Raw genomic sequence first — 13,051 nt, forward strand, 5'->3', positions numbered from 1 at the left:
TTGCTCATTTGCCGCCGTTCCCTGTGTGTGCGCAGTTCCTGCAGCAGTACCACCACTACCAGTCCCATGTGGAGATCTTCACCTTCCAGCCGGACAAGCCCAGCAAGGAGCTGGCCGAGCTGCTGATGTTCCTGGCGCAGGTGAGCCCCAGCGCCTGCCCTGTGGCAGCCTGTGCGTGGTGCCGGCTCCAATGACTGTTGCTGGTTGCGTACACCCTGCGAGGCCTGTGAGGTAACCCCAGGTGTGCTCTAGAGTGTTCGCTTGCCCTGTCCGTTCCAGGTTGCCCACTGCTACCCCGAGCACATGGCCAGCTTCCCGCAGCAGCTGAAGGAGCTGCTCTCCTACCACCACACGGTCCTGGACCCCGACCTGCGCATGGTGAGACCCGCGCCTTGGGCTCAGCCTGCCCTTTGCGTGAGCTGAGAGCTTGTGGGTTGCTTGTCAATAAAGAGAAGAGCTGGAGAGGAATGTGAAATTTGGGTTCTCTTACAGACCTTCTGTAAGGCTCTGATCCTGTTGAGAAACAAGAATCTAATAAATCCCACGAGTTTGCTGGAGCTCTTCTTTCAACTGCTGCGGTGTCACGATAAGCTGCTACGAAAGGTAAGGTGTGCTGACAAAAATCTTCATTTCCAGTGGGTTTTGGCCAATGAGGTAATGCTAGGATAGGCAGCTGTTCTTTGTTTGGTTATGAAATTGCAGTTTAACATAGCCCAGCTGTTTCAGCAGTCAGTGCTGGAGGCAGGGCTCTAGCTGTATGTTGGAATAATAACTGAGTTCTGCTGCTGTAAACACCTTGCTGTTGCAGGTTGTAGGCTTGTCCTGTTTGGGATTGAGCCATTTGTGTGTGTCTACAGGTGACAAACCTGGCTGTCAGAGCAGGCCTGAGTGAAGCAGGGGTAGGATTTGAAGCAGTATTTGATGCTGTTCATTGTCGTGCCTTGATGTACTGTAAATTCAGTATGATTTTCAAATACGTGAGTCTTCACAGGGTCATGTCCTGGTTTTTGCTGCTGTAACTCGAGTGATGCTCTCAGTGGTGATCATCTGGCTCTCATGTCAGTGCTTGGGCACAGTGTTGTCTCTGTGTGTTACTCCTTGTCGTCTCTCCCCTTGCAGACCTTGTACACTCACATTGTGACGGACATCAAGAATGTCAATGCTAAACACAAGAACAACAAAGTGAACACGGTCAGTGCTTTGCCTTTCATGTGTACTTTGAACTGAACTCCTCCTCTTGTGGAAGACCTCTAAAAACATGTTTTCCACTTCTTTTTTAGGCACTGCAGAACTTCATGTACACAATGTTGAGAGACAGCAATCCCACCGCTGCCAAGATATCTCTGGATGTGATGATAGAGCTTTACAGAAGGAATATTTGGTGGGTCTGGCAGGCTTGTGTTGATTTGCCATTTATTGTGGGGAACGTGGGTATCGTTTGTGGCGCGTAGTCCAAAACATAATGCAGAGACAGTGACTTGAATAGATTTCTTAATTGTAGCCCAATGGGGTTGTAACTTGTGCCAAGGAATTTAGCTGAGAAGAAATACTGTCTTGTGTGAAATGAGTTGCTTAATACTTGGTGAGAGGTAATTTTCTGAGAATAATGTGAAATTGCCAGACTTGAAATACAAGATGTGGTTTGTTTTATTCCAGGAATGATGCCAAAACAGTCAATGTCATCACAACTGCCTGCTTTTCCAAAGTGACCAAGGTGAGAACAGAAATCGCTTGATACACTGGCTGTTACCTTGGCTGCCTTTTTCATGCGATGTAACTTAATCTGTTGTTACTGCAAACAAACTTCACTGATTTGTCTGTTGGTTGTTTAATTTTCAAAATGCTACTCATGGGAGGAGGTGGAGCTTGGCAGCTTATTTTGTAATGAGTGTAGACTTCTGTGGGGAGTGTGGATGCACTTTTCACTGCTATTCAGAAGAGACTGTCAGGATATCACTTCCTTAATATTGGCACTGTGAACCTTTGATTAAACGAGGAGAGCAGCTGTCCTGCCTGGGGTCTGACTGAATATTGGGCCTTCTGTGTTGGCTCTTGAGGCTTGTCCCACATGAACTCACTTTACTTTTCAGGTGTTAGTTGCTAGTTTGAAGTTCTTCCTTGGGAAAGATGAAGACGAAAAACAAGACAGCGAATCAGAGTCTGAGGTGGGTGTTGTGACCAAATACTCCCTTCTCTGTTCTTCAGACCCCTTATTAGTTCTGTTATCTTGGTGACTCTGGCTCTGCTAGTCTGTCTACCTCTGTGCTACTGTCCGGTCTAGTTTTCTCCAGATGTTTCTGTGCTTCACAAAAAATTTTAGTGTCTGACAGCTGGCCCCAAGTGATGGCAGGATGTGTTTGCTGTCTGTTAAAAGATAGAAATGCCAAGAGCTCTTTTGGTTTTCTATTTAAATGCTGGTACCTGTGTGTTCGGACACTTAAGAAGGGGGGAGAGTTTTCAGAGTATGTGGTCTTGAAAAATATTGGTGGTCTGTTTCTCTGATTGCCATTTGAAGCCTGGGTTGCCTGAGTGTTGTGTTCCTTCCCCAAGGATGATGGCCCCACAGCCAGAGATCTGATGATGCGCTATGCGACCAACAAGAAAACCACCAAGCGCAAGAAGAAACTGGAGAAAGCCATGAAGGTCCTCAAGGTGAGGAGAGCTGTGTATTCCTTCTCATCATCTTGGCTTAATCCTTCTAGTACTGAAGTCCTGTTGTTGCCTAGCTTGTTTAGCTACAGGTGCTACATAATCCTGTGTGGTTGAAAACAGGGAGAGTTTTTAGCATCCAGGACTAGCTTTTAAAATGTTTTTGAAGAGGCAGCAATCTTTTGACAGCAACCTTGGAACTGAAGCACTTTACTCATAGAAAGAGAAAAATGTCTCTTACTCTTGTTTCCATGTAGAAGCAGAAAAAGAAGAGCAAGCCAGAGGTGTTCAATTTCTCTGCCATTCACTTGATTCATGATCCCCAAGGTGAGCATGCGGTGAATTCTTAGTGCGATTTGTGTTAATCCCACACAGGGAAGCTTGGACACAGCTCTGCCAGGAGAACCCAAGTGACAACTAGGTGCAGATGTGACACTTGAAATGTGTTTTTACTCCAGGTTTCACTGCACTTGGAGAGATCAGTCCTGTTGTGCTTGTAGTGGAGCACATGTAGGCAGTGAGACAAGGAAGGAGGAATATTGCATCATCTGCTTTGGGTTTCTACGGAACAGGACATGGCTCTCTGCCTCCCTTGTATGTGTGAGGGCAGTAGTGTGGTGAGCCCAGAGTAGTTGATCTACTGTAACTGCTCTGGTTCAGCCCTTGCTAAAATGTACTTGTCTAACAGCACTTGATTTACTCTTGGTCTGTTCTAGTGATCCTCTGGGGATTTCATTTTCTCAGATCAACCCAAAATGTATGTAAAAATTTAGTTTTCAATGCTCACCTTGCGCTTATGATATTGGGGAATGTCTGCTGAACCCCTGTGCACAGCAGGCCTTTTAGGCATATGAGAAGTGAAAAAACCTATTGGAATAACTGATTTAGTCACCTTTAATTTCTTCTGTGAAAGAGCACGGGGGCTTAGAAATAACAACAAATCAAACTGCTCATTTTGACCCTAATCCCATTTGAGTTTGGTGTTGTGCTCTTTCAGTCTACTGCAAATCTATTTCTGCTTCTAGACTTTGCTGAGAAACTGCTGAAGCAGCTGGAGAGCTGCAAGGAGCGATTTGAAGTGAAGATGATGCTCATGGACCTAATATCCAGGCTGGTTGGAATACATGAGGTATGTAATTTTATGGTGGTCTGTTGGTAGCTAGCCTGGTTTGGATGTGGGCATGTTCTGGCCTCATGCCTCGGGAAAATGAGGTTTAATTTTTCTTTATGTCCAAAAGTGCATAGGGATGGTCAGGGAGTTAGCAGTGGGCCTCATGGAATGTCACAGTAGTACAGACTTTCTGTGGTACTAAGGGAGGTCTGATAGAGAAGGGTGTTGGTCTGGAATAGCTGAGCTGTCTCTAAAGAGTAGAGGAGAACTTGATGCTTCCAAGACCTTTCTAGGAAGCTGCTCATGCTGACCACAGAGTTGTCAGCCAGGTGGTGCTGAATAAGAGGGAAACTGGCAGCTCCTGCACTTGGAGGGTTTTGTGCACATGACCCAGTGATAAAATATTTGTGCTGGATTAAGTAAAGAGTAATCTAGTCCAAGTGGAGGAGTTTCAGAGGATATAAGGATTTCCACGGCAAGGACTACGTGCAGAGAGACTGCAGCTGGATTTATCTTGGTACAATTAATTTTTGCCCTACAGATATCAAACTCAATACAGGAGATAATATTATGCTGTAAAATCAGAGGCATTTGGAGAGCACACTATAGAATGAGATGGTTTTACAATGTATCAGCTTGTGAAGGTGATGTCAAGTTGAAAGACAAAAAGATAATATGTTACAATTTGTCTTGCAGCTTTTCCTTTTTAATTTCTACCCCTTTGTTCAGAGGTTCCTTCAGCCCCATCAGAGGGGTAAGTCACTACTCTAGGTACTGCTGATCCCTCATGTCTCATGTACACGCATTTCATGCGAGTGGCAATGAAACTGGAAAGGTAGCAGTGGATTGGTGGGAAGCAGGAATAGTCTAGAGTGCGGACAAAGGAAGTATAAGTCCCTGACTGCCAGAAGTGCCAAGCGCTTTGGACTTCTGTGGAGGCTGTGTGCACTCATGGCTCCTTACCTGAGGATTTGAGAAGCTCCAGCAAAGGAATAAAAGAAATGAGTCCCTAATCCTGACTAGCTGAGCATGATTGCCTTGTGCTGCTTCCTTTTACTGGTTTTTGACTCCAGTTCTGGAGCGTTTCCTTTTGCTTTAGCTGGCTATTGCTGGGGTGGCCAGAGGTGGGGGCCAGAGGCGCTCCTAATGCTTGGTGGGAGAGGAGAAACAGTTGTCCCAAAGAACTTCTGGCTAAATAGCTTTGGGATTGACTGAGCAGCTTCTTGTGTTTTAAGGGATGTGTTTATTGGCTGGAGCAAGCTGCACCAATATGTTTTGGGATCTTTCTGCTTTTCTTCCAGAAGTGACAAAGATTCTTCTATTTGCTGCACAGGCTTCACACCAGCTGGTACCACCTGAGGTCAGTGTTCACCTGTGTTTGATGTTGAATGGGCAGCAGGCCAGCATGTGAATGCTATGTGTGTGTGTGGGGATGGAGGAAAGGGAATTGGTCAGAGATGTTTGGAAAAGCTTATGGTCATTTCAGCTATTTTTGGAAGTCCTAAGGGACTGTTTCATAAAGGGGGAGAACAAGATGTTTGTCTTATTTTCTGCAGGAAAATTTGTGTTTAGAAAATATTTGTGGGCTCTACTGGCATGTCCTGATGTCTTTCTATGAGAAAGGATTTTTCTGTCAATCACATCTAAGTGTGTTAAGTTTTTATTAAGTATGTACTTTTTTTTTTCTTGTTTTCAGATTATCCAGTCAGTGTTGATGACCATTGCCAACAACTTTGTCACAGACAAGAATTCTGGGGAGGTCATGACTGTGGGGTGAGTACAGAATTGTATGAGTGATGTCAAACTCCAAATGTTGTGGTAAAATGCGTATTTTTTTAAACCACTTGCGACTTATTCCTGTCACTTGTACTACGCTTTCGAGAAGCTGCTTGAGTCGAAAGTTAAGACAGTATCTCAGCTTCACCTTTCTGTTTTTTTGTTGGGAGTATTTAATGATGGTTTTCTCCTTTTACACCAAATGTTGTGTAAATGCTGTATAAGGTTCTTCAAGTTGTGGGTAATTCAGACTATAAGTGTCATTTTCTCCTAACTGGTATTGAGCAAATAATTCACTTTCTATTTTTTCAGAATCAATGCAATAAAAGAAATCACTGCAAGATGTCCCTTAGCCATGACTGAAGATCTGCTCCAAGACCTTGTTCAGTACAAGACGCATAAAAATAAAAGTAAATACTATATGGATATGACTTTAAACCCTTTTTTTCCCCCTGTGTTATTTGGTCTTCAGTTACAGCCTTCAAGGTAGTGCTATCCTAATTGGTTTTTATGGGCTGAGATGATTTTCAGTGTTTGGGTTACTTCTGTTTATTTGGAGTGTGTATCCATGGGAGACAAAACAGTCGGGTAGTTGTGGCAGGGGGATTCATTGACAAAAATAAAGCAAGGAGAAAGGGTTAAGAAGAGTCAGCCCCTATGGAAGTGCTATGTTCTATACCAGAGAAATCTGAGGGAGCCATAACCTCAGTGAAGACGAGTAGGCTGTAAATACTGGTGATCTGTGTGGGCTTGTGGTTTGCTCCAAGTTCTGCTTTTTTCCTGACTCTCTCATTTTCTGGGCAGATGTGATGATGTCTGCAAGAACTCTGATACACCTGTTCCGCTCTCTGAATCCAGAGATGCTGCAGAAGAAGTTCAGGGTAAGTGTTTCATGTGTCTTGCATTCACTAAAAACTGATAGGCTCAAAAATTGAGAACTGGTCTCAGTGTCCTCTTGAGAAGGTGGAGCCTGTGTGCTTCCGCTGCCTACTGCCTTTGGACATAATGTGCTATTATTTCCACGTTTCCTTAGTCCAAATTAATCTAACTCATGGTTAGATCATGCTCCTGAAGCTCAGCTGTTTTCTGAGATTCATTCAACTTGAGTAATTAAACTCTGCCTCATGAAATAAGGAAAGGTCTTTGGACCCACACCCTCCTGTTCCCCCAGACATTTTCTTGGATTGGTGGGCATTAAAATAGCCTGCTTTAATGTGTGTTTTGTTCATGTACAGGGCAAGCCTACTGAGGCCTCGGTGGAAGCCAGGATTCATGAGTATGGAGAACTGGATGCCAAAGATTACATTCCAGGAGCAGAAGTACTGGAGGTTGAGGATCAAAAGGAAGAGGGAGGAACCCAAGAGGAAGGTTGGCCTTTTTCCGTAAAAATTCTGTTTTGGGCATCACTGTCACTTAGATTTTATGTGGACATGGAACCTGGTGTTTGTGCGTTTCGCTTCCTGCTGTCTTGTGCCTTGGCTTGCACATGTCTATCCTTGAGTAAGCGTGGTTTGTCAGTGGGGTTTGGTGCTGTGTTGCTTTTTCTGATACACTCAGAGGGGGAAGCAGAGGGACAGACAGTACAGCTGCGAACTTTGTGTTCAGCTTATCCTAAGGAAAACCTTTAAATAATATTGAATGCCAAAGTAGTACTTGGGTATAATATTTGGCTTAGTTAATTCACTTCCTGTGTGAATGCTTTTACACACCCTGGAACCCCCTGCCTGAGCTGGGGAAAAGAGCTGGAGATCTTTAAAAGCAAGGCAGAGTTTGGCAAATGAAGCCTGAGTGCCTTGGAGATGCTGCAGGAGCTGTGCTGGAGGAATGAATGCCCTGCTGGGACATGCTGTGCAGTGATCACTCTAACATTGTGCTTGGTTGCTGAAGCTGGCAACTTCAGCACGTTGGCCGGCACAGCAGTGAAGAGCAATGCTTAGACTGTTGTAACTAACCCAGCTACAAATCACAGTAGTTCTCTTCTTGATTTAGGTGGCTGGGAGTGGGGAACACTGTGACTGAGGAGTGTAATTAGTGTCTGTGAACTCCTGTGGTGCTTCAGGCTGTCCCAAATGCACTTTGTTTTCAGGATCTTGATCTGGAGCTCTTGTGCAGAGCTTTGCAGAGCATAGCATGGATCATGTCCCTAGGCAAAATGCTGTTAGGAGATGGGTGAAATAAATGAAAGGCAGCAAGAGCAGGTGTTCCAAGCATCAGTTATTGCCAATCCAGGTAGTTGAGATGAGTTTGCATTAAGAGCTCTGTACTTGTTCCCTGAGCAGATGGCTGGGAAAGCGCTAGTCTGAGTGAGGAGGAGGACAATGAAGATGAAGAATGGATTGATGTGCATCACTCCTCAGATGAGGAGCAGCAACAAGTAGTGAGTTTCAAGTCTCTTCTATGCCAAGTACAAATGAGTCTTGTTAATCACAGACCAGATCCTCTTGCTCTTCACCTTGATGTGGCTGCTCTTAAATACTTACCCAGGCTTTCAGAGTGAGCTGTGCTGGAGCAGTGAGGCTGAAGTGCTGGTTAGTGCTCCTGCTGCAGTACACGTTGTTAGGGTGGGAGTGGAGAAGGGGGAGGTTTCTCTCTCAGGGCTGAATGCTTTCAGAGCTGTGATAGTCAGCTGAGAGCTTTTTTCCCCCGAAATCTGGTGTGCTTGTACTTTATTCAGATACTAGATGTTGGATATGAGACAAGGAAAAATCCTGATGTCTGGTTGTAGCATTTCCCAACAATATTGCTGTTGCATAGTGTGTATTTGGGGGGCAAGGATCGTGGATTGTGGCACAGGAGTGGTTTGCAAAGCTGCGAATGATTCTTTTGTGCCTTTTCCAAAGGCAGAAAAAGTGAGAAGCATGCCCGTGGAGGAACGAAAAGCCAAGGCTGCAGCAGTCAGCACAAGCAGGCTGCTAACTCAGGAAGACTTCAAGAAAATACGCCTTGCCCAGCTTTCCAAAGAACTTAATTCTGCACCTGGCAAAGCTGCAAAGAGGAAATATGTTGAAATAGATGATGAAGATGAGGAGGAGGGCAGGTAGGTTATGGAATGTTGAGTGCTTTTTCTTGCCTATCCCCTAGTGATGCAGCTCTTCATTGCAGCAGGGCACAGAGCTCTGCTGTTTATCAGTGTTTCCTGATGACAGCCAGCAGCCAGAGCCTAGAATGGATCCTGGGCTGGGGGCTTGCTTATACCTGGGAGACAAGACATGAGGAAGGTGGAAAAAACATGGTGGAAGGTCTGAGACTGTTTACCTTGTTCAAGTCAAGACGCATGAGAGGGTTTTTTTTGTAGCTGTAGCTGCGTGGTTATATCTCCAGTGTCTGTTAAACTTTGTGCAAAAAGCAAGACTTGAAAATAGAAATGGGTGACTTTTGTAATGGATGTCCCACACATGAGGAGCAGCCTGAAGGGAGCAAGAAGCATTTGTGTCTAAATTTATGCTAGGACTGTGGCCTAAGATGGGTGAGAGACAAAGGGTGAAGAGGGCATCTTGTTTTCCTTGCCAGATGAAGTTTTGTGTGGTGACATATTACTGAATTTGTGTGTAGGGGGGAGTTGCTTTCACTCAGAGATATTGAACATCTGCATAAGAAGCCCAAGTCAGACAAGGAGACCAGATTGGCAACTGCAAAGGTGAGGAACTGGCATGTTCTGTGTCCTGTCTTTCTGGGTTTGGGTTTGTCTTGTGCAGGAGGAAATGCTGGGGTTGCATATCTAAGGTGGATGCCCAGCTGCCATGTGGGTTTTGAGAGATTATTTGTTTGGTTCTTTGCTGTTGCATCTTGGCTGTAACAAATAAACAGCCTCTCTTGGTCACAAGTGGCCATGAATGTGCCAACAGACAGTTTTCCCTGTGACTTAATAAATACAGCTGGCATGGGAGAAGGCATGTATGGACACAGACATCCTGAACCCAGATTTGTTGTTGCTGCCATAGAATGTGTTACTATCAGGCTGGCGATGGTGGCGGTAGGGGAAGGAAAATGGCCTCCTGTTGCTCTATTGCACTGTCTATTCTAGGCTGGAAAAACAGACAGAAAAAAGTTTGTGAAAAAGAAAACCAGAATTAACCCATTTGCCAGCTCTTCCAACAAAGAAAAGCAAAAGAACAAGAACTTCATGATGATGAGATACAGCCGGAGTGTCCGGACCAAGAACAAGCGTTCCTTTAGGGAGAAGCAGGTAATGTTTCGTGCTGGAGATGGATGGGGCAGTGTGAGCAGGAACTCCTAGTGCAGGTGTGGTGCTGCCTACCCTCTGGCCTGAGGTGTTGCTGTGGCAGCTCAGAGAAAGCCCATGGCTTGCCTTCCCTGAGTCCTGCCCCTACTTTGCAGATTGTGGTTCACTCTCCAGTCTCTGACCTTTCTCTTGTTACTGTTCTGTTACAGACTCATTGTCCTGGCCTACAGGTCATCTCGTAGCTTGTCACAAATGTTCCTGAGAAACAGATGCAAATGCTATTTATTAGCTACTTGAAACTGTGGTTTAGAAAGAAATCACTTCAGTTTAGCAGTAGTTCCACACTAATGCTGTTCTCAGTAGTGAAGCCTCCGCCAGCTGAGGGTTTTATAAGGTATTCTTAAATGCAGCTCATCCAAACATGTTCCAGGAAACTTGTAGAATAATCCAGTGGTCTAGTTGTTTTTTCTTCCCAGATCCTGTTTCATGCAAGTGTTTACACGCTTCTTGAACAAACTTTGAGTTGTTTCCAGGATCATATACCTTATCCAAATGATACTTGTCTGCAATTTCTTGCCTTAGGAAGGGCAAGACAGGGATTATTTGTAGACTGAGTAGAGAATATCTGAAGTTTTTCAGATTGAGCAGGAGGATGTGGATTAGTATCCTCTGTAGATACTTATTTGGCATCATTCTGCCTCACCTCAGTTAGGGCTGACAACATGAAAACAGCTCTCAGAATGTGCCAAATAGGCTGCAAATGAACAATGCAGGCACTTTAAGGAAGCCACTGTTTACAGTTACACTCTGCTCAGTTATTATAAAAACATCTTGAAGCATTTTGTCCTTATTAATGTTTTAAATTCACCTGTAACTGCTGAGCAGCATTTATTCATACATTTTTCCCCATGGAAGTTAGGCTACAGCACCAGTCTGTTAACCATAAATTGAAAGTGTTTTGAGTGGGCTGGAGGATCATAGCTGTATGGTGCTGCATTCTGCTGCACTTTTTTGGTGGTAAGATAAAATGACCTGCTTGCTATAGTCCAGAAGCAGCTCCTTTATTAGCTAAAACATGTTTGAAGCACAACAATATCTCTTTAGGGTGATAATGGCACTTGTAAAAATTCCTTCTTCCCCTTGAAAAGCAAGTTTTGTAATACTCTTCTGCAAAACACCATTTTCACTTACCTCTCAGCTGAACTGCAACTGTCTTGATCTATTCTGATTGAAATGAGTCAGTAGAAGAACAGTTTGTTCTAATCTTCTATATAGGCTTCGGTAATTTTCAGCTCTTTAGCTGTACTGTACCATGACACCCACCCAGGGTCAACCTGCTACAGGAGTTTAGGTAAATAACCCCTGTGTTTCTGCCACTGTAATTGTTACCATTTGCATTGCAGCTGCCTGTTTGAGCTGATGAGCTCTTAGTGGTTTTATCAGAGGTTAAAGAAATTGAAAAGGCTTCTTGTTCATGTGGTAGTGCTATTGTCTCAGTTATTATGCTCCTCACCTGAATATTGCCCACTTGTTTTATGCTGAAGCTTGCTCTTCGAGATGCACTTCTGAAAAAGAGAAAACAGCTGCTAAAATAAATGCTGGAGAGAACTTCATCACCCTTGAAGAAATAGCCCTGGAGATGCTCATTTCCACCCACCATCACCCTGAGGGAAAGGAAGACTGTGGTGCCTTATGGATTTAGCTCTGGTCCGTTAGGAAATGCAAACGGAACTCTTGCAGGCTGATGGATTCTGCATCTATAGGACAGAGGCCTTAATCCTTGGAGGATTTAAATTTGGTCTTAAAGCATTCTAGGGAAGAAGGCAGTTATATTTTTATTAAATATAATTTACTTACAGTGGGTTTTGTATGTGTAAGTATTAAAATACACAACCATATGGTAAAAATTCTGCTTGAGGCAATTAATGACTAAGCAACAGAAAGGGAAAAGAATATTCTGGTCAGTCTATAAAGCATGTTGATATAGTATCTGTGCCTGACTTAGGGGAGTACAGATGGAGTAAGCTGTTGTCTGAGTAGCCGGCTTTGACCAGTTTAGTGAGACCAAATTCATCTGTGATGCAGGTAAGCTCAAGTGAAGAGTTGTGGGGAAGAACAGTTCATTGTGGCTTACTCAGAAAACAAAAATAAAGTTAGTGTATTGGGATATGGGGGGTTTTATTGCCATTTAAATACCAGAACAGCATCATGTGCCAAAGAAAAAAGGGATGTTTTCATATAGTGGTGTGCTTTCTGGTGTCTCTTGGCATGCATGTGCAAGAATCGTGTGGATGTCTGGATTCTTTGTCTAAGGTTTAGACAAACCTTAAGGTTTCATGTGTGCTTCAGCCTTGACCTCTGCTGGGACCATTAATGGGTTCTTTGTACCTTCCCTCGCCACCTGTTTTAATGGAGTTGATAAATTATTTGTAACTTGAGGGAGTTACTTACACCATCCTTTGTCAAAGTCTGTTAAAAATGGATTTCTTTGTGGTGCAGAAGCAGGTGCCACATGCACAGTGTAATGGAAATGCGTTTAGTGGGGGTGCTTTTTTCCTTTCCTTTTAGGAAACCAGGTTAATGCTTAATATCCCATGTGGGAATTCACTTAGCTATTTGTTGAATATGTATTCGTAATAACTTTAATTCTTGTACTGATTTTGTATTGTTTTTGTTGTCATGTTGCTTCCTAGAGCAAAAAAACTTAGGCTTTAGGGAGAGAAGGACTAAGTAGGATTTTTTTTTTTTTTACTACTTGCAGTGTTGTATTCAAATTTTATGTTCCTCCTTTGAGAGAAGGGCAGGGATTGGTACTTGGCAAGGGGAGCAGTGAGCTCGCAGGTAGAGGAACATGTGTAGCTGGGGGAGCTGGAGTGTTGTGGGGATGGAGTGTGGAGCCCGTGCTGGAGACAAAGGTAGGGGAGGGAGGGAGAGGGAAAGTACAATCTATAAGCCCCACTTGTACTGGTTGGGGGCGTTTTTTCTGCTGAACAGCTGAGCAGTTTCCCTTCTTGTGTATGTGTCCCGAAACGAAAAACCTCTGACACTGAAAGGGGAGTGGTAATTTTTTAGCCCCGGGGTTGAGGACAAGTGTCTAGTCTCCTCTCTTCCCGTTTTCCTCTTGTTTACAGCCTTGCTGTGTCAGCCAGCGTGCTGACAGCTGTGCCAAGGGTGGGTTTGTCCCCTCTGCCCTGGTTGTGGAAACGACGGTGTTGGACCGGCTTTCCTGAGTTTGGCCCAGCAGCAGCGCCGGGGCAATACGCGTAGGCGGTCCCGTATACCTGCTGCTGCGGTTGCTGTGTCCCGCGGCACGGAGCGGGCTTGCAGGCTCC

The 13,051-nt window shown here is 44.4% G+C and overlaps 1 protein-coding gene across 1 annotated transcript; it reads left to right on the forward strand.

The window, feature by feature from the left end:
* Nucleotides 1-8: 8 nt before the first annotated feature.
* SDAD1 (SDA1 domain containing 1) lies at nucleotides 9-12,437 on the forward strand (the record flags this gene model as incomplete). Its single annotated transcript, XM_017738961.1, has 21 exons — nucleotides 9-140; nucleotides 280-378; nucleotides 493-603; nucleotides 1,120-1,191; nucleotides 1,281-1,381; nucleotides 1,657-1,714; nucleotides 2,091-2,165; nucleotides 2,551-2,652; nucleotides 2,907-2,976; nucleotides 3,675-3,778; nucleotides 4,457-4,514; nucleotides 5,062-5,120; nucleotides 5,457-5,533; nucleotides 5,849-5,946; nucleotides 6,341-6,417; nucleotides 6,772-6,904; nucleotides 7,816-7,913; nucleotides 8,377-8,573; nucleotides 9,089-9,173; nucleotides 9,561-9,722; nucleotides 11,264-12,437. Coding segments are annotated over 21 exons (2,019 nt in total), but the record flags the coding sequence as incomplete, so codon positions are not given.
* Nucleotides 12,438-13,051: the final 614 nt, after the last annotated feature.

The sequence above is a fragment of the Corvus brachyrhynchos genome, unplaced genomic scaffold (assembly GCF_000691975.1).
Source record: "Corvus brachyrhynchos isolate BGI_N302 unplaced genomic scaffold, ASM69197v1 scaffold597, whole genome shotgun sequence".
Lineage (NCBI taxonomy): Eukaryota > Metazoa > Chordata > Aves > Passeriformes > Corvidae > Corvus > Corvus brachyrhynchos.